This window comes from Anopheles darlingi, chromosome 2 (assembly GCF_943734745.1).
Source record: "Anopheles darlingi chromosome 2, idAnoDarlMG_H_01, whole genome shotgun sequence".
NCBI classification, from domain to species: domain Eukaryota; kingdom Metazoa; phylum Arthropoda; class Insecta; order Diptera; family Culicidae; genus Anopheles; species Anopheles darlingi.
This window is the reverse complement of record NC_064874.1, coordinates 35,566,903-35,589,402: the sequence shown is the minus strand read 5'-3', so window position 1 is coordinate 35,589,402 and position 22,500 is coordinate 35,566,903. Positions and strand designations below refer to the sequence as shown.

The following is a 22,500-nucleotide window of genomic DNA, read 5'->3' as shown; positions in this document are numbered from 1 at the left end:
GCGTGTCCTGTGTCGTGTCCGAGTGATTGAAGTAATTTAGGAATGTGTAACCGTGCAACGCGTCGTCGTGATCCTCAACCCGGCGGCGGTGAGGTTGTGATCGCGGGCCGCCATTCTCGACAGCGATCTAACTCGAAGGCGCTTGTTTGATGCGCACCCTGTTTGATGCTTATCGGTTGCTTATCGGTCTACCGCCAGTGGGTTTGAACATGGCGAGCATGGAGACCGACCACCACAGACCGGAGAAGACCGTGCAGAGGAGGAACGTGCCGCTCGCGTCGCGCAGCAGATGTAATGTGTTCCGTAATCTAAGATCGTTCGCGATCGCAGCAGTACCTTTTCGTAGTTACTGCCTCGGAGTCTGCGCCTCGGAGTTAATTGAGTCGACGGCAAGCGGCGCGCAGAACCGAGCATCATCGCAGCAGTGTGTGTGCCTGCGCCAAGGGGATTTATGGTCGAAATGTCACTTATGTTGGGCGGCCGCTTCTTTCCGATCACCACACAAGCATGCACATCGTTGTCGGCGGCGCCTCGGCGTTTGGCCGCCACGACACGGAGGCTGGTGGCGCACTCGTGGTTAACGGTACGTGGAAGATGAATGGTCCCGAAAACCCCGATGACTGGGTGGTGCACGGGGAAGAGGGGAAAGGGAGGGGGGATGCTTTTTCCTTCTCGCAGGTCGGTCCATAAGCTTCGCCGTGGACATAATTAATGCAAATGTCAAAAGCGGGGAATCACGCGCAAAAGGTCAACATTCACATTAGGCGCTGGCGACAGCGATGTGCGGATTGTTGTGTTGAAGGTTCGACGAAGGTGCTCCGCCGTGCACCTTCCATGCTGCTTCCCGTGAACAGGTGATTTAAGACGATTAAGATAGAAACCATCTTTACCCATCAACAGCATGGCATCGAGTGGTGAGACACAAAACACGAACTTTTCTTTGCTTTGCTTTGGTTTTTGCAGCAGCTTCGCCTGCTTTGGTCGGCGACGGTGGTGCATGGTTGGTTTGCTTCCAAGAACCCAAGTGGAAATTTGATGTTGCATCGCAGTGCACCGCGCGGCTGTGATGTGACACTATAAATCTCGTCAGCGCCAAGAGACCACTCCCTAAGAATCCAATTATGCTCGCGAGGACAGGTGCTCATCCTCAGTCGCTCGGAGGAGCACGTAATTGCCTTGATTACGGAGAGGATGTACAGGTGTCCGCGCGTGTTCAGACGATTGTGACGTCGATGGGCACTAATTAATTCACGAAACACCTACAGACACCGCGCACCGCATTATCATTAGCAGTGATGGGAATGTGTGTCTGGTGGAAAGGCGGCTGAAGCTGGGAGCGTCAAGTTCTATCAGTGTGTGTGTGTGCCCGTGGGCCACTAATCCTAGTGGTTCCTAGGGGCCGGGATAAAGCCTCTGAAGCGAGGCTGATTAACTGACTGACTGCAACTGTTCTTCTGCTGCTGCTGCTGCTGCTGCTTCTGCAACGCGAGATGCGGTCTCGAGTGGAGCTTTGCGCGCAGCAAAGAGGAGGTGGTACCGCTGCCTAACCAACGAGGCCATTCGCCGACAGCGCTTTCTGCTACTGCTACTGCTGCTGCTGCCATGGAGAGGAAGGTGTTTGCGCTACCGAGCCGCAAATAACACAGCATAAATAATGAATAATTGTAATTGAGTAATCAAAAGGCCTTGGGGCGTACGAGCCCTCCCAGCCCAGCACAGTCCAGGGAACAACCTGAGGAAACCTCTTCAGGGAGCCACCTATATGCGGTTGGCGCAGTAATTGGGTCAATCGAAAATGATGTTGAGATCGTTGCTGTTTCGAGGAGCCACCCGAAGAAGGGCCCGCCCGCGAGCAACGAGAGATAAATGTGTTAACGGCGAGGGGTGAGTAACATCGGATGAGCCGGCCTGGCCGGGCCTCACTTCGGATTCGCTTCCATTAACACCTTCTCTTTCAACGTCGCGTCCGTTTTCGTATGTTCGCCTATGCTCCCTTGCTATGCTCCCGTTGCGATCGAGGCAATTCGACGCGACCGAAGATCCAAATCCGGAAAGGGAGCCGGAATGCCGCGCAAAGTGTTACGTGTAGTGTATTTACGGTGTTGCTGCTGCTGCTACCTGTTCCGCTGTGTTTACAGTTAGCCGCGTGACACGATTATCTCTTCTGGAAACTGGAATGCAGAGCCTGAAGCAAGGTCGCAATGTTTGTACTCTTACGAGCATGATCACTTTGAGATCGTGCTGACGACAATTGGCACCGTGTTTTCGACGATTGATAAATAAATGGTACATTCCGGCCTTCGTGCACTTGTCATAGCGTCAGAGCATCGCGGCACACGACGCTTCTATGTTAATGGCGAAGCCCTCAAGAGAAGACGCTGGCGCTCAACGTGCGATAATAAATCCTTCAATTACTGAAGAACACTCCTCAACATTCCGTAGTTTCCGATGCCATTATCATCTGAAAGGGGAACCCAAGGATGCCGCGGAGGCGTCCATTATTAAACGGGAGCTACTGTGACCGATCGATCGACAGATCGACATAGTGGAACATGATTTATGGCGTGGCAAACCTCTCCCGGGATATGAGTCTGCCTCACCGCAGGGATTCACCTTTGGCGGTTTCAGCATTCTCTTCGAGGATCCATCCATCCGGTCGATGGTCACGCAATGGAGACACCGTCGGGGGTCTCCTCTCCCCTTCCTCCGGGATCGTGCTCCAGCAGCGCGTGTTGCGAATCGATTGACAGTTTATCTGCATCAACAGACCGGCCATAGGTGATGTGGTCTCCGCAGTCACGATCAGCATATCAGTATTAGGGTGGTCATTGTGACAGCTCGTTATGATAGCTTTCGACACTCGCACACCAGGGAACCAGCCGGCGTACACACACACACACACACACACAGAGGCTTTTGTAGCGCGGCCGGTTTTTTGTTATTGGACTTTCCTGCGCCAAGCAAGTAAATTAATTAGACTTTCTCCTTCCGTACATTCCGTATGCCGATGGATGCGCCGCTCGTATCAGAGGCCATCCAGCGGTATCTCGTTCGGCCAGCAGCTGCTAGCAGCTGCCAATTCAACTACTCCTACCTACCTCGTGTGGTGCGGTGGGTGGGAATTTCCCATGCATGGTCCCATGGTGTCCGAGGACAACGCGCAACGCGCAACGCCCGTTTGACCTAGAAAAAACATGCGCCAAGCGCCGCCACCACCGCTAGAACCGTTTCTCGCGCAACTCGCAGACCGATTGGCCGGTAATTAGAACCGTGAAACAGGCCCCCGGCCAGGCTCCTTGGCAAGAACGGTACATTTTACGGGAACCAGAGGCTGAGCATGCAGCAGCCCTAAACCATTTGGCCCCTCAGGGCAGTGATTCTGCGCCTCCACCGAGAGAGCGAGCGAGCTGAGAAGGGAAAGACTCCGCGTCGTGGTGTTGGCCCCCGCCGTGGTGTTACTCCGCACTCTCTGCACAGATACGATAATTAATTTTCTGCCAATTAATAAACGCACACTAATTCTATATTATTTAGCACACACACACACACCGGGCCACAATCTCTCTTCCTCGCGTGCTCGTTGTCGCTGTTGAAATCGTGAGATGCACGCCGGGAAGAAGGTGTGTGGGATGGGTATTAATTACTGTGTGTGCGCGCGCACACAGTCGCGATTCTTCAGCGGCGCATTCTATTGTCCATCCGTGGGGGGAGATCCGAGACTTTCTGGACCTCGCGCGGACGTGTTGCGTCGCGTCGAACGTCGTTCCCATTGGCCAGAGCGCCAGAGAACCGTTCGTTCTGAGCGTTTAATGTGTGAGACGACACGACGGGTTGCTGGCGGCACACTATGGCGGCTGTTAGAGTCAGCTTTAATTTGGAACGTCCTGGATCCAGGTTTCCGAGAAGGGAAGGAGGAGGAGAAGGAGGAGGCCTGGGACAATGGTATGTTTCTCTCACGCACATGAGCATGTGCATGACAAAATCTCACGGGTACCACCGGAGATGAATCGTGACCAACAAGCGAATGTCGCACACTGTATCGTAACATGATCCTCTCATCTTCCCGGGGAAAAATAGAATTTTCACTTAAAAAAAAAACAAAACAAATAGACATCCAGATGGGGACGTTGCTCCTCGGTCTTCGGGGCCCCATGTTTTCGATATTAATTGTGCCCTAGATCGTGGTTGCTGCGATTACCATCACCACCTGATACAACTCCGGTACTCGCAATCTAGTTGCCTGTTGCTGGCTGGCTCGTGCGCTCGTGGAAAGTGTTGCCATGTCGACCAAGCGACCAACGGGGGGACCCCTTGAGGGGGGGCCTCTCAATTGGCCATCGTTTGCTGACCGTTAATCAAACACACCGAGGGTAAGCCCGGGGGAAGATGTATGTTTGGACATTCGATAATCGATTTACCGATGGGTGGCGATGGTAGGGATCGGATCCGCTGCTCGGTTTCCTAATCAGTTCCGATCAGTTTTACACTCTGGCTGCCGTTGCCGCCGCCACTGTGGCCAGTGGAAGCAAAGACAGCTCGAGGCGCACAGGCGAGCATATCGGAGGCTGCAGATTGGGCTAATTTTCTAGATTATTTCTGCAATCAAGCCGTATCGCCTGTTTGTGTTTGTGCGAGAGAGAGGGAGAGAGAGAGAAAGAGAGGGAGAGAGAGAGAAAGAGAGGGAGAGAAAGCTGGCCATGGTCTCTGTGTTTGGTCAGGAATCGGGTCGCCGATGTAGTAACCTTCCGTTCCGTTCCATTACGATCTGGCTAGTGCATCTGCAGGAGTTCCCTGTGGCTCGGTCTCCAACTAATTTGGAAAGCGAGTGAGATAAGGCAGGAGGATAAGTGGCCGCGCGCCCACCCTGGCATCGCCCGAGAGGTGTGGTTTTGAGTGCCCTTCGACGACGATGATGGCGCCATCCAACGCCCGACCGCGTGGACCGCACCGACCACAATCAATTGTGTCGGATCGCAACAACGACGGCGACGACGACGACGCTAATGATGATGATGAAGGCCGACCGGCGGGAGGACGACCGATCGGTTGATTCGATTTGATTTAATCGAGTCTCAGGCCATCGGAATGACGGCGCGGTTTCTGTGGAGCTGTGTGTGTGTGTGTGTGTGTGTCGGCACGGGGACCCCGGAGTTTTTGCATAAATGTCTGGCTCTGAATTTGATCGGTCGCCTATAGCGATGAGATCCGACTGAGCCGCTGTCTGTGCGCTACTGCACGGTGCGGTTAACGGCAAACGGCATTAACCCTCGGCTGGCAGGCAGAGGGAGTTGGTCAGTCGGGCAAACCGAGACCCAGACCCAAAAGAGGAACATCGATGAGAGGAACAGCACGGAGCGTGCTGGATCTAGTGAGCTGGATAATTTGATTTCTATTTCGATCCCAGCAGGCTCTGCGCCACCGATACTGGGGGAATGAGATTAGAATAAGCGATTTGCATACAATGTTAATGCTTATGCTAATAGCCGGCAGTGCTGGTGATGCAATCGAGTAATTGAGTGGAGAAGGATCGTGATGCAGCGAAAGGTGGTTCTGTTTTCAGTCGGTTTTCGATCGCCTTCGGTATTTGGAGTTCACTTCACACCGGTCGCTGCACCTGCTGAAGGTGGTGTGCAAACACACTACGACGAACACACAATACCACAAGACCTCATTCTAGCGACTTCACTCTGAGCAGCAGCTGGCTGCTGATCGAGTGTTTGAAAAACATTTCTATCAGTCCATCATCAACCGCAATCAGTGTTGCTCCTGCTGCTGCAGAGAACAACACACTCACACCGAAGGAGTGCCCACATCGGGGACAAACAGACTAGACGAGACAGACAGCGTCCCGGTGCCTTCCAGCGAGTGCAAGAACGCCACCCCGGGAGCAGTTTTGTGAAATTAAAGAATTTATGCTTATTGCTTTGCTCTGGTTTGCTCCGCGAAGCCGCCGTCGCCGCCGCCGTCTAGCGCCAATGTGCGCGCGCGAGCTTCCGTGTCTGCAGATTATCGGTCCGCTTTTACCGTACCGGCAAGACCCGGTCCGTCTGTCCGTCTGTCTGTCTGTCTGTCTATCGGTCTGGCTGTCTCTCTGTGTCTGCTGTAGCGGTTCCAGCGGCGTTCCGTTGGGGAACGCCGCATAGCGACCACCGCGTGGGGGTTTAGAGCGAAAACTGAAGATAAATATTGGCGCAGCCGTTGTGGGCCTCTGCTGCAAGTGCAGTGTGCAGCTTGCAGAGGAGAGAGAGATGTCTTTACGTCCGGCCGCGCCACGACCCACAACGACTAAAGCGACCGAGACGCCGCAAATTGATGCGAAAACGTTTTGTCAGATCCAAACGATCGTTTAGACGGAGGGCCACGGCCACGGGTGCGTGTGGCGTTAATTGCTGTGTCCAAGGGGGGAGGGGGACTGAAGTCTCAGCATAGTTCGCGCCCACCTCTTTCTTCTCCTCCTTCCTCCTTTTCTAAACTCTGGAGTGCCATTTGTGACGCTGCTGCTCCCGTTGGAATTGCCATCGTGGTGCGATGGCTGCGCACCGGAGCCAGAGCATCGTTAAATGCACCCTTCTCCACCACTACCACTGCCACCACCCTTTCGTCGTGACATCACCGACACGGACACGGGCGCGAACCGCTTTGCGGGTGAATGAATATAATGAGATTGGTTGTTGTAGTAGTTGCTGTTGTAGCGGTAGCACCTACTTCTACTCCGAGCGTTAAACAAGACAACGAGGTAGCCTCGACGAGCTCTACGGGCCCAGGACCAGACGGGCAGGCAGGAGGTGGGGAAACGCTTAATGCGACAATCCGCACCTAACCCTCACCGGGCCTCTCATAACGACGTGGTCCAGCCAGCCTAGTCCTGGTCCTGGATACAACCTGATCCAACGCCCGTTCGTTCCAGAGACAGAGAGCATGTTTTAGCACTCTTCGTCGTCCTCCCTGCTTCACCACCACCACCGCTAACAGTACGTAACCGGTAACCGTAGTTTATTTGCATAAAAAGTGATCAAGTTGACAGAAATTACATAAAAGGGCAACTGTTGCGATTGTTTAGCGTGAGCGCGAGCGACAAACACACACACGCCTGCTGTGTGGTGTGTTTTCTCTCATCAGCAGACTCTCGAACGGCAAAGCAGGCGACGACGACGACGAATCGAAGCTTGTAGTCCATTCGAACGTCAGTGGCAGCCTCCGATGGCGCGTGTACAAGACGCTCCCGAGAGAGTGTTTTCCTTCCTTGCTTTATTTCCCCACCCCGGGGAGTCCGTTTTTCGAGAATCTCGAGCAATCACACACACACACGTGCGCGGCAGGAGTCAGGCGGGGGAATGACCCTTTCGAACCATCGACAACTGACCACCAGATCGACCGAAGCAGAAGCGACCTGAAACCGAATCCCTTTTCCCGCTTTTTCTTCTGTGGTCCCCCGGACACGTTTGTCCCACACCACATTCCACCCGATCCCGAGAGGGGTCGAGGGGTTTTTTTTTCGGGGTGAACGAGGCCACCTTCTGTAACGGTAGCCGCATCCAGAACGACGACGACGACGACGACGAGCACACACGTTTGCGATCTTTTTATGCTTCTGTGTGAAAGATCAAATCACTTCAACAGCAGCGGCAGCAGCAGCAGCATAGCGGAGAGCTGAACCCGACCATCCCGGTTGATTGGTTCCTTGGTGGTGGATCCTTGGTGGCCGTGTCGGTGGTGGCAACAGCCGACGTGAACCCGGGAGATCATCATGATCGCGCCGTGGCGTCGTCGATGTTCGATGCTTCCGAACGATCAACCGAGAATCTTGCGGTGCAAAGGATTGAGAGGATCGTTTTGCGGGGTGGTAGATCCAGGGTGTGTGCTTGAGATGATCAACAAGGGGGAGGAGGGAAGGAAATGCTGCTTAATGGTAGCAATATCCGATGTTGTTAGTGTAAACGGTTCAGTTGTTTCGGTTCTAATCATAACAATAAATTCACTCCAAGGGTGGGGGAATAAAAAGGAGAGGAAGAGAGAGAGAGAGAGAGAGAGAGAGAGAAAGGAAAAGAGAGAGAGAGAGGAAAGGGGAGTATGTGATCCTCGTGGTGATCATAGCGTGTTGGATGCTCGCTCCGATCACAGGATGAAAATCGAGATTCCGAGAACGTTCTTTTCGCGCGCGCGCGTGTGTGTGTGTGTGTGTGGACATGGCCACTTCCGTCGGTCTCGATAGAACACGATCGCACAAAAGCCCAGCCAGCCAGCCAGCCAGCACGATCCAGGCATCAACCAGAACTCCAGAACGCTCGGTTCGGTGCAAAAAGGTTGATCAAGTGACCCACCGCCACCAACCACTCCACCACCACCACCACGAAGATTTACTTTTATTTTCTCCAGCGTCTGCAGCTCCAGGAAGCGAGCAAAACGGCATCCCCTCCATCCCCTTTCACCCGTTCGATCGACAGGAAGTCGATCCGAGAACCATCGAACCGTCGCCGTCGCCCGTCGTGGCACGGAATTGTCTTTCGCTTTCTCGTTCCCGGTCGTGTTGACGGTCGAATGGGCGAGCCAACGCGAGCATAAACACCAGCACCTGGGAACACTAGACCACTGGTGTGGTGTGCTGCGGTGCGGCAATGGTCATGATTTCTCTATAAAAATGATGATAAAATTTAAGTTTTATGATGCCAGGAACCGCTAGACAGAGGGCCGGGGAACACAGAGAGCGTTCCCTCGTGTTCTAGTCTTGGCACTAGTGGTAGTGATGCTCGTGTCTATCTTTCTAATCTTTTTTGAAGCGAAATGTTCTCGTTCTCTCGGGTCTGGTTTCTAATAAACGAACGGGAAAGTTGTGGCCTCAACGGCGCAGTTTGCGCTCCACTGGTCCTGAAAGGCGATCGAGCATGATGAGCATGGTGATCGTCGTGTGGCCATTTCGGGGCGAACGAAAACAACCAACGTACCGAGATCATCGCACAGGTCGAGAACCGTTCTAGCTGCTGCCGGTCTGCTGACTAGCTAGCCAGCGAGCTGAGTTAATCGCACCTGGGAAGGGTGTTTGGCTGTTCTCAGCAGCACCAGGGACCTCGTTTAGAACATCGAATCGAGTCACTTCTTTCCAATTAACGCGCCAGACGGTTGACAATTTCGGGCACCGTTCGTAGTTCGTGGACGTGAACCGCGATTTACATACCCCGTGGGGAAGACACCACCGAGTGTGTGTGTGTATGTCGCGTGTGTGTCTTGGATGTTGTGACCATCAAACGCTCGCGCACCGCCTACTTGTGCTCGGAAATAGCTTAACTACGAAAAGGGGTCGTTAATGGCGCTCATTAAGAACACACTCGTAAGGGATGCACCGTTTACCACAACAACCACAACCACGGTACCGACCACGGGCGGGACCTTTCTTCTATCGCCCTTCTTGGCCGCGTTCGCGACACAAAACGGAAGTGTGTCACTAGCATCACACGGGTCCCGGGGTGGGGGGTCCCTTTTTCGGAAGAATCACGACAATCTCACACACGCCTCCCCGGAGCCCCGGTGTCCCGGACACACCACGCTGGGGGGAGGGGGTGCAATGGATCTTCATCACACGATTGCGGCTTTCTCGTGGCCTTCATCAGCATAAATGCGGCACGAATCCGGTGCACGAAACGATTGCGCGCGCACCCCCGAAAGGACAATGAATTATTCATCGATCGCCCGAGCCCGAATCGCCCTGGTATCTGCAGTGCCACACACACACACACAGTGACGGAGACACACCTGGGAAGCAGCTCTCTCTGTCTCTTTATGTGTCGAATGCACACTCTTCGAAGGATATAATCACCGAACGGGACTTCAAACGTTGAAACGTTGAAGAGCTGCTGCTGCTGCTGCAGCTGGGGCGTCGTGTCAAGAATCAAGTGCCCACAACCTTGATTAGTGCAGTGCCCGCCCGCCCTTCCCCTTTCGCACCCTTTTAACGGTGCCGATGCCGATGCCTTGGGAAAATCGATTTGGATTACGGCTGCACCCTTACGGTAATACCCTGCTGCTTGATGAGGGCTGGAAATCGAAATTACGGCTCCGCCAATTGACAGGATCGACAGCCGCTAATCCACAGCAGCAGCAGCAGCAGCAGCGCAATGCCAATGCCAATGCCATTGCCGGGGCCAATCTCTTGCCCAGCGTGTGTCGACACTTGTTACTTTGTTCGCAAATTGCTGGCCCCTGGCTGGCCATCATCGTCATGCGCTCGCGTCGCGGTCGCGCTCGTCGCGTCTTGTTCTCCGGAAAACAAATAAACAAGAAGCGTTCTAGTGGCGGGCCTGGAATGGAGCGAGGTTGAAAGGGTGGGTGCACATCATTTTATGTCGAGCGTGTTTAACCTGATGCGGCATGGATGAGTTATTAGCGCGAATGAGCGAGGATTCTGGCTTCCTGTGCCGCCGGGACCCTGGGAGGAGAGGGTCAACTGAGAATGTTGCTAACGATCGCATCGAAACCAGGCAAGGTAGCGGCAACAGCAGCAACGGCAACGACGACGACAGTGTCATGATCGAGCAAAGATGGCGCGCATCGCGTTGTTGCATCGTGTGCTCTTGAGGCACATCATATTCTAATAATTATAGGTGAAGCGCATTTCGCATACGCCATTATGCCATTGGGGGGGTGGGTGCGGTCATCGCTGCAAAATTACCCGATCCTTAATGAGGCATCCCGATGATCGTGCAACACCTAAACACAGCCGCGCTGCTGCTGCTGCTGCTGCTGCTGCTGTCAATGCTGGCGCACGGTGTGGCTGCCAAGGAATAAAGACGGTGGCCGACGGTGGTTCTAACCCCTCTCGACGTGAGTGAGTGAGGTCGAGAACAAAGCGTGAGCATCGGGAATCGGGAAATCAAAAAGGGGCATCTTGGCGGTCGCGATGCTGGACACACAATGTATGAGATGGAGGAGAAGGCAGAGAGGAACACGAATTCAATTGAGTGCGCGCGATGCGCACGCCAGGCCATGCTAGGCCGGGGCATACTGAAAGTCATCGAGCCGCCAGTCGAGTCGATTTGGGTTCATATCCGTTTGCTCCACCCCGCGGAAAACAATGGCCCCCCGAGAGTATCGTAGCAGGCGCAGTCAAATAAGCGAGAAGCGAGCAGCGAGAGTGCGAGAGTGTCTTCTTGTTCTTCTTCTTCTTCTACCTAGCCAGCCATCGCCTGCCTAGACTCGATCCTGATGAAAGATTTTGACTAAAACTCGAGATGCTCCGGGAATGCTAACCGAAAAACAAACTTTGAACTTCCACGCACCACCCTCTTGACCCTCCCTTGGTTTGAGGGGAGAGGGAGGATGTCCGTGTCGATCAATCGGGAGTTTTAGCTAACGAGAGCGATGACTCAACGTTAATCACGAAATGTTCGGGGCACTAAATGGAGTGTTTAGACGTCATCGTCGTCAGCTCCAAAAGCCCCGAGGTCCGGGGTTAAACGGAAAGCTATCTTGACCTGCGTGACCTTGAAGGGGAGACCACAGAGACGCTCGACGCCGATGCTGCTTCGGTATCACTAAGCTGTTGGTTAATGGAATTCTAATTGGCTTAACCCTGCCAGCACCGCGGATTCGGGAGCGTATCGCGTTTGGGTTTTACTGGAAAAGCTGCTGCTGGTGGTTAAGATCCGGTTTTTGGAACCCCGGAGGAGACCCCGTAGAGAATGCGTATCGAATTTCAAAACGATCCTTGGTCCCTAGGATCTGGAGCACTGGCAACAATATTGTGTTCTTGTTTGGTTTAATAAATTGCTCAACTGGGGAACCCTTTTCTCTCTCTCGCTGGCCGGTGGATGATTAAAGTTTGCGGCCACGGAGACCGATTATCATTCATCAGTTGAGGTGATGTCGAGCTTATTAATCCCCTGAGTGATGGGGATGGGATGTGCCCTCCAACCATTTCCAACTAGCACCACTCCAGCAGCGACTCTCTGACACAATAGTGTTGCTGTCATTGATTTTAATGCTTTCCCCATCTCGCCGTGAGTTAATATTCTGACACTTTTCTGACAACTTACCGGCAGGTGAATTCGTTCTCTCCGAGGCACATCTCGATGCAGTCGCGGCGCGACACGACCTGTGCCGTGCGCTTGACGTGTCCGTTCAGCCGGTAGCCCTGCACCCGGTCGATGCACCACGCACGCTCACACGGGCGCAGCTTCAGGCAGGACTTTTGGGCGTAGATCGTGAACACCGGGAACTGGGACTTGGTGAGGGCACCTGACAGAGAGAGACATGAGAAGAGAGAGTGAAGAAAAGCTGTTAATTGTTGAATCGAACAATCGATCGGGGATCGGATATTTGAATATTAATGCTATTGTAGGACAGGCTGTTGACGAGTGGCCACTTGACGCGCTTTTCCCACCCCCGGTTGGTTTCCCTTTCGACGCGTGCACACACATGCACAGTGTCTGCTGCGTTCGAGTCTCTTTCACTCTCGCTCCCCATTGACGACGCCAGAACGCGATCTTATCCCAGACCGCAGACTCCGAAGGGTGCGGTTCCCTTCCTGAAGTGAAGAAAGTGACTTTGGGCGTTGGGCGGATCTTACTTTCAATCAAGAAAACGACGATGACTCGGACACACACACACCGGCTCCGTGCGGCAATTGAGCGTTCGATTTGTTACGCGCGCGCGCGTACCTCTCGTGCAACACTTTCTAATGCGTTCCCTTGGCCATATGTGCCATTTTGCCAGCAATCGTCAGTAATCGAAACCCCTCTCCCGCGGTGGGGGGCACGCACTGCCCTGGGGTTTGATGGAACGAAAGCAACATGATTGGAACGTCCTTTCGTGGGCTGTGTTTGACCTTTTCAGGCCATTGTGCGCCAATGCGGCGGCCATTTGAGCGGCGATCGTGTCGTGCGTAACCGTCCCATCCGTCTGATTGATCCGCTCAAAGAATCGGTCCGATCAATCAAAGGAGAAGGAGAACGAAACGCGAAAGGGAGAGAGAGAGAGCCCCAGGACGCGGCTACCATTTTCAAACCAGTCGGCCCACCGGCGGGCCATTCGTTGGCGTGTGCTGTGGCCACCGGTTGGTTTGTGTGCCAGATTTCAAAGTAGCAATTGAACCGATGCTCCTGCTGCTGCTCCTGCTGCTGTCCGGGAAGTGATAACACCCTCCGGTGCACAGTCGTAGAATGAAGCGTGGAATCAATTGGTGGCGGCACCTGGAGCGCCCAAAGCTCTGGTCGTAAGTAGCTGCTGCTGCAGTTGCTGCTGCTGCTGCTGCTGTTATTGTAGCCGCCTGCCAGCCAGCGGCCAGGGGTATTGTATTTTAATAATGGATCAGAGCATTATTACCGATGCCTTCTCATGTATGCAATTGCACGTTCTGCCGAGCGGTCCAATGGGTCGATCAGTTGCCGCCCTCGAGAGAGAGAGAGAGACGGAAAAAGGATGCAGCATCAGCCTCAGCAGCAGCAACCCTCCCTTTAATCAGCCATTTCATTATCGTTCTGGTGAGCGCGCGCGCGTTTATGAAACAATATCTCGAGGGGAAGGATGCACAGACACATACACAGGGATAGGGAGATGGTATGCTGCCCTCGGCCAGCGGAGTTCTGCGCGAATCCTTCAAACCGCGCCGCTCTTCAAGCTTCAAGATTGCGGCGTCGATCTCGCGACCAGATCGACGGCACTGCTGCTGGTAAAGGGCCGAAGCGGGGGTTTGAGGGCCGAGATGAGGTATTATTAGCGGTAATTTGATAGTTGTTAGTTGTTGTCTAGTTGTTGTGGCTGTGTGCCGCCGCGCTGTTCGTGCTTGTGTCGATGCCGCCGCCGGTTCGCGGTGTAAATGAACGGCGCGCGATCACCGCTCTTCGCGGAGTCGCGGAGTCTGAGTGCGTTTATGAATGAACTTCTGCAGCGCCGCCATGATCGTGCCGGTAAAGGGAAGGCGCAGCGCAGCGAGTGTTGGGGAGTGTTTTATGGAGCAAACGATTTGATTATCCTTCCGTTGGGTATCGTGCATATCGTGCAAAAGGAGGATGGATTCCGTTTCGTTTTTCCGTTGCACTGCACACAAATCGCGTTGTTTGCAATTAATCCCGCGTGCGCTGCTCCAGGCCGCCGCAAAACTGTGACGAATCGCTTTCGCATTTTATGTTGTCTGATTGATGTGCGGACAGGACAGGAAGCGGGGCAGGGGAAAAAGGTCTTTGATGTTAATAGAGACATGCTCGATCGAAATGTTTCAACCTTCGTGTTTCTTTCCTCGTGTTTTTACACAACACAACACAACGCAGCAGACGCCGATTGAACGATCGTTAGCCTTTGGCTGCGCGCGTAGAAGGCTACGTAGATCGCGAAACGGACATCTAGCGCGGAAGAGAGGGACTGTATGTATGTGTGTGCGAATGGTAACCACCGGAAGCACGAGTTAGGGTAACCAAGCAACCAACCAACCAACCAACCAAGGAGGCTGTTAGACCGATTCCATTATCCTCATTTGATTAAGTGTGCTCAGTGAGTCGCCCAGGGGTCATGTACCGGTCGGATAAGACTCGCGGAACGAGAACCACCGGAACGGAAACCGGGGGCCCCCTGGAGGTGTCCACGATTTCAGGGGACCGGTTGGTAAATAAATTATGAATTCATGTTTCTCCCTCCGTTTAGCTGCCACGGTCCACCCGATGGAGGTGAGGGAATGAAGGGCATCGCAGTGCATCGCAGCACACGCCTCGATCTTCTCGATAGGCATCCGGCCACGCTCAGTGCCAGTGCCAGTGCGCCTTGGGAAAATGCGCTCGATGCTCGCTGCGATTCGATTAAAGGGCACGGACGAGGACGAGAAGCCGGCTGCTGGTGTGAAGGTAGCAGCTTTTCCGCCGTGCTTTGCGGTGCTTTCACTCTTCACAAACCCAAACGGCCAACGATGGTGGTGGTGGGTGCCCCTTATAATGAGTGAACAGTGGAGTGGCCAGACTGAAAATAGGACATAGGACCGGTATTGTACGCGATCGTTCCCTGGTGACTGTGAACCCATCTTTTGACAATCGCGCCCGCCCCAGGCAGCTGAACCAGTTAGCAGCAACAAACCAAACAAACCGGGGGACTAGCAGAAGCAGCGGCCAGTAGAAAAGACTCACGATCTGCGGCCCACCAGAGCTTGGAACCGTGCGAAGCTCCCCGGATCACGCCGCTTCGTGGGTCAACCGTCGAGATCGGTCAGAACGTTTGGCCGGTACACTGGGCCGGGAATGTGCACTATATATGCACAATCACGATCGATCGCGGCGCGTTCTTCCGCCGCTTTGCAGGACCGCCCTGCAAGGCGCGGGATTTTTGAGCTGGCTGGCGGTCCAATTTTTATTTATGTTCTACAGCCTACCGATCACGAACTGTTTCTCCCGGTGTTTGTGTGTGTGTGTGATGCCTGCCGGCTACAGGATCGCTTTGTTTTCTGATCTGGTGACAGGGTGCAGTGTGACAGCAAAATGGAGATAACATTTCAATTTCCCAACGCGGCGCAGCGTTCCGCGTCCGGTTTCGTGGTCGAGAGGAAATCAATCCAAGCAGTGCAGGCGGAGGCCGCGCAGTAGCAAGTAGAGTAGCCATTCTCGTTCTGCCGGCCGCGCGGCTCCCTGTTCTGTGCTGCCGTCTGCCATTGTTCGTTTGCGGTCTGAAATCAAGACGATCTCGTGACTCAAGCACTCAAACTCAAGCGGTCTGCTGACACTGCGACACTGTTTTGACAGATGCCGTCGGAACGGATGAACGAACGGATTTGCATACTATGCCCGTCGAGCAACACATCCAAGTGTGCATTGGTTGCGCATATTGCGTGATTGCGATTGGTGAGATTAATTAGAAATTATTAATTATTGATCGAAGTATGCATCGAAAGGAAGGAAGCAACACTTCCTGCTGCGGTGCACGATCGATGTTGACCGCGATATGCACCAACTTACTACAACCTCTTCGGCGCTTCGCTCTTGGTTGTTGTGTTTCCTGTTCGCGACACGAACCACGAACGAGAGGACACACACAGAGTCCGAAAGGTGCAAGATACGTGCATTGCAATGCACCTTGCGTGATCATCGCGAGCGAAAACAGCGTGCCGTCCGATCGGTAGCGGATAATTGAATTTAAACCCCCCTTTCCCGCGTTCCGCATTATTCCGGATACAGTAGCGCAGGTGGTTGTAAGTATTGCAAAACACAAGTCAGCATGCAACTGTCTCCTGTCGAGGCTTCCTGCTGCTCCTCGGGCGGGGGCAAGGGCACATCAAACAAGGCGGCCGCTCGCTTGTTGCACCGTCGATCGATCAACGATTGAAAGATGGCAACCAACCACCGTGGTGGTGGTGTCGAGCATTCTAACGACAACCTCACACAACAACCCTTCGACGACGAGTAGAAACCTCCCATCGCTAGGCACCAATTGGCTGACAATCGCTGCTCCTCCGGTCCGGTCACTCAATCCCGTGTCCCCCGGTATATGACCGGTTGATTTATGCTAGCCCTGCACGAGCGTATGTGTGTGTGTCAGTGTGTGGTATGTATCGCTTAATTAGGATCATAAAACGGGTATCGGTCCGGTTCGCTTGGCCGGATCGTTTTCATAAGAAATAATCCTTGCGGCCGCCGCCGCCAACTGGCCACCGCTGTCTGCGGCGTTGTCATCGCGCACCAGATCCCGACGGATCTCGCGATGTGTGCGGTTGCTCGGTTGCTAACGAGAGACGCGATCGCGAGTACCACCCGCCGGGTTCCACGGCGTACGGCGATCGTAACAGAAGCAGTAACGTGTCTGTGCGTGTGTGTGTGTGTTCTCCCCATGGGGTTCACCCCACATAAATCACACGCCACATTCGAAACGATCGATCTGACGAGGAGCAGCAACAGTACCACCAACGTGGAACGTGGCCATGCGGATGCCACACACATGTCAGGATAGTGGCAAAAACACACACAAACACACACACACACACACACGGGGTGATCATAATTTATGACCGAAGAAGTGGTATGATCGGGATTTTTTTTTGTATTTATTAGTATCTGTCAGAAGCCATCCGGAAAGGGATGGAGTGTAGGGGGGGGGGGTCAGTGAACCCCCCCCCCCCCCGTGGCATGAACAGCCAGCCACTGGTATCGCATTCCTGCCAGAGCCACCCCCTCCCCCCGCCCGGCCGATATCAACGGTGAGATACAATTTTATTATCCCGCGTTTGTTTGTTTTGTCTTTGCTGCTGTTGCTGCTGCTGCTGCTGCTTCTGGTTCCTCGGGGCCTGCTCCTGACGGTTCGAAAGGTCAAACGGAACGGGAGAAGACGTGCGAACTGTTCACGATCGCCGATCATTGGCCGATCGGACCCGCGCGTGGAGAGTGCCGCGTGGAGCCGCGCGCGTCCTAATGCTGTTCACACGACGGTGCGCTCTCGAATCCACAACCGACCACACTAACGACCGTTTCCCATGGCAACGGGCATCCCTTGTCGTCGTCGTCGTCGTCGTCCCTTGTTTGCTCTGTGTGCGGCGGATAGCACAATGGCGCATCTCCTCCTGGGTGCACGATCCCAACGAGAGTGAAGCGGCGGTTCACAATAGCTAATTTATGAGGCGCACACACGCTCCTGCGATCCCCAGCCCCAGTGTGATGGTCAACAGCGTGGTGGTGGTTCACCGCCACCGAACTGGCGCACACGCTGGCTTCCTTTCGCGCTTGTTCGCGACGCCATCGCAACGCCATCGCGACGCGATGATGACAGGCATCGCAGCGGTTAGATTTGGCAGCAGGAGAAAGAATAGCGCCAAAGGGCGCCGAGGATGGAAGGGGAGGAACGATCACAAACAACTTTCGCTTATTCGCAAGAACTCCCTCTCTCTTTCCCTCCCTCCTGGAGCAGCTCTCGAGTTCCAGAGCGGTGAAAACCCCCGGGAAGAAATCAAAAACCAACCGGGGGAGCGCGCTTTGATGCACACTTGTTCGCCCCGAAGGAAGAAGCTTGCGATGACTTATGATCTACCATCTGCCAGCCAGCCAGCCAGGCAGCCAGGCAGGGAGTCAGCGGGATCTCGAGTGCGGTGCTAAGGTGCCAACCGATCGAGCGAAAGCGAAACGGATGCCACTGGCGACGGAGAGCAACGGGGGGAAGACACCGTTATTGGCCGCAGGAGGAGCAAGGCATGCAAACGTTGCCCCCAAAAGCGAACAGAGGAGAAGGAGAAGAGGAGCGAGGAGTGCCCGGGCGAATCTGTGTCACGTCGCCGTCGCCATCGGAACGCCATCACGATTCCCGTACCGGCAATATACGACCGAATGGCCGTTCTTTCGAAATCCATCTTTCCATCGAGGCTTTCTATTCATGGTACGGGCCGGGGGAGAGGAATAGTGGGACGCATCGCGCATGGGAACAGGGGGCTTTTGGGGTTTTGAAAAGAAGAAGTGTTGAAGCATCAGTTAATGACCACACGACACAGCAGAGGACGACGACGATGAAAAGAACGCGCCCGGGTTTTGAGGAAGACTTTCCGCAGGAAGACGACTTTTCCCCAATGCTTCTCGCGTGAACTTTCCCCCAGCTCCGTCGTCGTCGTCGTCTGGGAGCCGCTATCGGACTCGGGTCAGATTATCGGGTGGCTGGCTGGCTGGCTAGCTTGTTGTTTAGTTGTTTTGGAATCGGTCGTAAATTTTAATTTGCTGTCTGTTCGGTATTCCCGCTGGGGCGCGATGGCGAAAACAATATGGCGATTTGATTTGATGGACCCACACAGTGTGAGGGGGGGGGGGGGTTCTCTCTTTCGTTGTTTCGTTGGCCTTAACCGGGCTGACTATCTCATCATCCTCATCATCAACATCATCAACATGCTTATCACGGGACCGACCCGGGAGGGTAGTTGTTATGTTGTCAGCGTCAGTAGTTGGTGTAAAAAACTACTCGGTACTTATCGTTTGATGGCGCAAGGCTCTGGCTCTGTTCTCGTGAGGTCATTAAAGGGGTTAAATGGCCCCCACGTAATGGGTGGTCGCGCACGGTTACTGTTCCTTCCATTGTTAAATTTTGATCAGGTTAATTGCTTTTCGATTAGCCACCTTCCCTCTTGCCCGAGGGTTCCCGACGGAACCTGAACGGATTCTAGACCTTCATCGACCGGGGCCACTATCTCTTTAACCCCTTTCTGACATCATTTATCCACATTTACGGTCATCAGCCGAACGAGATCAAGATCGTCGCGGGCTGGCCCACCAGCGCCGCTTCCTGGAGGGGCGAGCTGCACACCCGGGGGGGTATCAAATCATGTCAGCGGCAGTCTAGTGATCGATGGCGGCATGATCGATAGGGTCCCCCCCTGCATCACAGCGATCTGTAGTGGGTTTAGGGATCGCGTAGCGTGTACAATGTCGTGGAGCACAGTTTGAACTCCACTATCCTCTTCCTCTTAAACAGCAGAAAGAAGGAAAGAAAGGGTAAGAAGAGAGCGCAATCGGTCTATCTTGGGTCTATGTCCGAACGCTGCGATTGAAATCAATCATTCGATGCAACGTGTAATGTCCGGCCCCGGGCCTCGAAACCACGGCCACATTCCAAGATGCGCTCTGCGCTGAGGTCTCTAGAGGATTGTTGTGTTTTTTTTTTTCGTCATTTCTTCCATGGCTTCCTCCGTTTGCTGCCACGGTTTCTATAGCAACTGCGCGCCATTGTTGATGAGATGAAAGGTGATTCCGAAATGGTGCCCGATCTACTGCTGCTGGTGGTGGAGCAAACCCCCGAAACCAACCGGGCCTCCATCGGCAATCAAGCGATCAAACCGCGGGCGAAGCCGATTGGCCTGGGCCTTTTGGGACAACTTACCGGGCAATTTGTCCGAGTTTGACGAGAACAGCACACACAGGCCGGTTTCGTAGTTGACGGACGCGCATGAATCATTGTTCTGACAGGCCTCGAGACAGTCGGTCAACATCAGCGTTCCCGGCATCGAATCGAGCAGCTTGTTCGGTGCCGAGAAGACATATCTGGAAGATGGAGAAGAATCTCAACGTTACTCATGTCATCGTTTTTTCATTCCTTTTTTCTTTCTCTCTCTTTATCTCGTTTTAGGTAAGTAAATGGCGATGGCTTGATGGCAAGTGCCGTACTACCCTACGCCAAACCCCCGGTGCCTTACCCGGTGACCAGCTCGAAAGCGATAAAATCGGGATCGCACTCCTCGTCCGAGTACTCGTCGATCATTTGGCTGCTGTTCTCGGAGCTTCCGCTTCCGCTCGCGTTCGCCGACGATTCGGTTTCGGCGGAAGTGCCCGCTGAATTCGGGGCGACCGGTGTGATGGCGGGTGCCGCTGGTGGTGCCGCTACCGCTGCCGGTGCCTCGACACGCTCGAACGCCGGCTCGGAACCGGAGGCCGTGGCCAGATTGTCTTCCAGCGGTGCATCGGCCGGCTTGGAGATCGGCAGATCGAGCCGCGAACGCCGCTTGGCACCGTCTATGCTCGGGGAGGAGGCCAACAGCAGGCACGTCAGCAGCACGGAACTTAACGATCTTGGCAACATGATGATCTCGATAGTTTACTGGTGTTTTTTTTGTTGTTGTGCTCTGAAACGAGAGAAACGAAAAGAAATATCAATAACCGGGGCAAAAGGAAATATAAAAGGATCTGTCACAGAGAGAAGGAGGGCGGACAGCGATCGGTTATCGATCTAAATTTGTCAACACACTTGACACAGTACATGAAGATGATGATGGTTGACGCGTTATGCCGGAATAGTACGAGCGGAAATATGAATTCCCACGAGAATGTCGTCTGCATCATAACATGCTTGATATCGAGCAGCCCAACAATCAGTAACAAACAAACTAGAACACCCCGATTGATTGCAATCAGACGTGTTGCGATCATCTTTAAGAGCTGTTGCACCTTTTTTATGTTTATTTGCTTTCAATCAGGAACGGCTATCGTTGGTATCATCGATTGCAACAGACAAATAGTTCTGTTTATGGGAGGCGATGTTCTATCGATGAGTGTAGCGATGCGATGCTTGAGCGAAATTAACATTTGACCACATTTGATGCCAGCCCGGGATGATCGAGTGCATGTGGCGGAATCAATATTTTCTTCGCTGTCTTTTCCGTTATGTGCTTTAGCGTTATGTGATAGCAATACTCGAGGATGAAGTTTATGCAAAGCTCGATTCCTCGATGCCAACAAACACACACCCGGCTGTCATGGGTTTGTTCAATGTTATGGACCACAAATGCGATCCCATATACGATCCCCCATTCCCTCCCAGTCCCGGTACAAAACACGCAACGAGAATAGCGAGTTGGCGAACCAAGTGGCGCACGGCGTGCCAAACATGTCAGACGCGAGCTCGTTATGCTGGATGGCAGCACGCCCTGCTCTCACGTGGTCACCACACAATCGACCCTCGGCCCCCCACAACTCGGTAAAATGTTGTTATTTTCCAATTTATCTTTGCTCATGCGGAAATGTTGAACCACCGCGTCCTCTCCCCGTCCCTGGGGATCGTTGGCAAAGTGCGAGCGGCAACGCGCGTGATGTTGTGCTTTTGCCTTCGCGCCATGGTGTGTGTTTTAAGCTCGCGGTGTCTGTGGGATCTATTCAAAAATCTATAACGGGCTGTATAGATATGAGTACCGATTCCACATGCATCGCAGTTCCGTGATGTGTAGAGAGATGGCACTTGGGTGCACGGGCACGGAGAACACCCGCTCCCGCTGGTACCTGTTTCGTGATTGCGCCACAAAACGTCCTGAAAGGTCGTCGAAACCACGCCACCAAACAGCACGTATGAGATCGTCAAAATGAGATACCTCGATTTTTCGATCAGGCAATTCGCCTCGGTTGCCACGGTGATCGTGGCAAACGTGAGTACATTCCGCACACCTTCGACTACGGAATTCTCATTGAACCCTCTTGACAACGTGTCCGCTTTTTGTATGCTTTTTTTTCAGTTCTCGTTGCGCACTAACAAGTTCGTGAACGGCGGCCGAACATAATTTGCATTTCCTACCATCCGCCATCGCCCTTTTTGGCACGCCGTGAATGGATATATGAATAGGCCAGAATGTGTACTACCAACGAAGGTCTAATTAGGGGAGGCAACCGAGCCACGCAGGATCGCCAGGATTGATTTATTTGAGTGCAACGTGGTCGGCGGTTGTTGGTGGACACCAGGAAACGGGCGTACTCCCGATGGATGTGACAGCGACCTGGCGGCACCAGGCGCGGTTCTAATTGATTGCTCAATTCCTCGCGCCCTCCAGTGATTTTCTAGGGCACTGACCTGTAGAGCAAAGGACTTTGGCGGCATCGAACGTACAGTTATGGCTGACGTTAGGAGCGAAGACCCAGGGCGAATGGCATGCTGTGGGAGCCCGAATCGCCCTTCGTTCCCGTTCCCGGGTAGTTTCATGCGTTCGCTCACCGCGTAAAGCGTCCCATCGACGGTGGAGGATGCATTAGACGGAAAGCAAACAGCCCTGCGGCCGAGATTCTGCCGAGATCGGCTCAACGGCGGCGGCGG

The 22,500-nt window shown here is 53.8% G+C and overlaps 2 protein-coding genes across 3 annotated transcripts in view; one reads left to right on the top strand and one right to left on the bottom strand.

The window, feature by feature from the left end:
* Nucleotides 1-20,721, bottom strand: part of LOC125950271 (uncharacterized) — a 28,578-nt gene extending 7,857 nt beyond the window's left edge. The window contains exons 1-3 of the mRNA XM_049678106.1: nucleotides 20,123-20,721; nucleotides 19,810-19,970; nucleotides 12,027-12,228 (exon numbers count right to left, since the gene is read on the bottom strand). Of these exons, the coding sequence (XP_049534063.1) occupies nucleotides 12,027-12,228; nucleotides 19,810-19,970; nucleotides 20,123-20,505 (746 nt within the window). The 5' untranslated portion in view covers nucleotides 20,506-20,721. The remainder of the gene's footprint in view (nucleotides 1-12,026; nucleotides 12,229-19,809; nucleotides 19,971-20,122) is intronic.
* LOC125950282 (autophagy-related protein 16-1) overlaps nucleotides 1-22,500 on the top strand; it is a 633,733-nt gene that overhangs the window by 387,692 nt on the left and 223,541 nt on the right. The window lies entirely within an intron of this gene.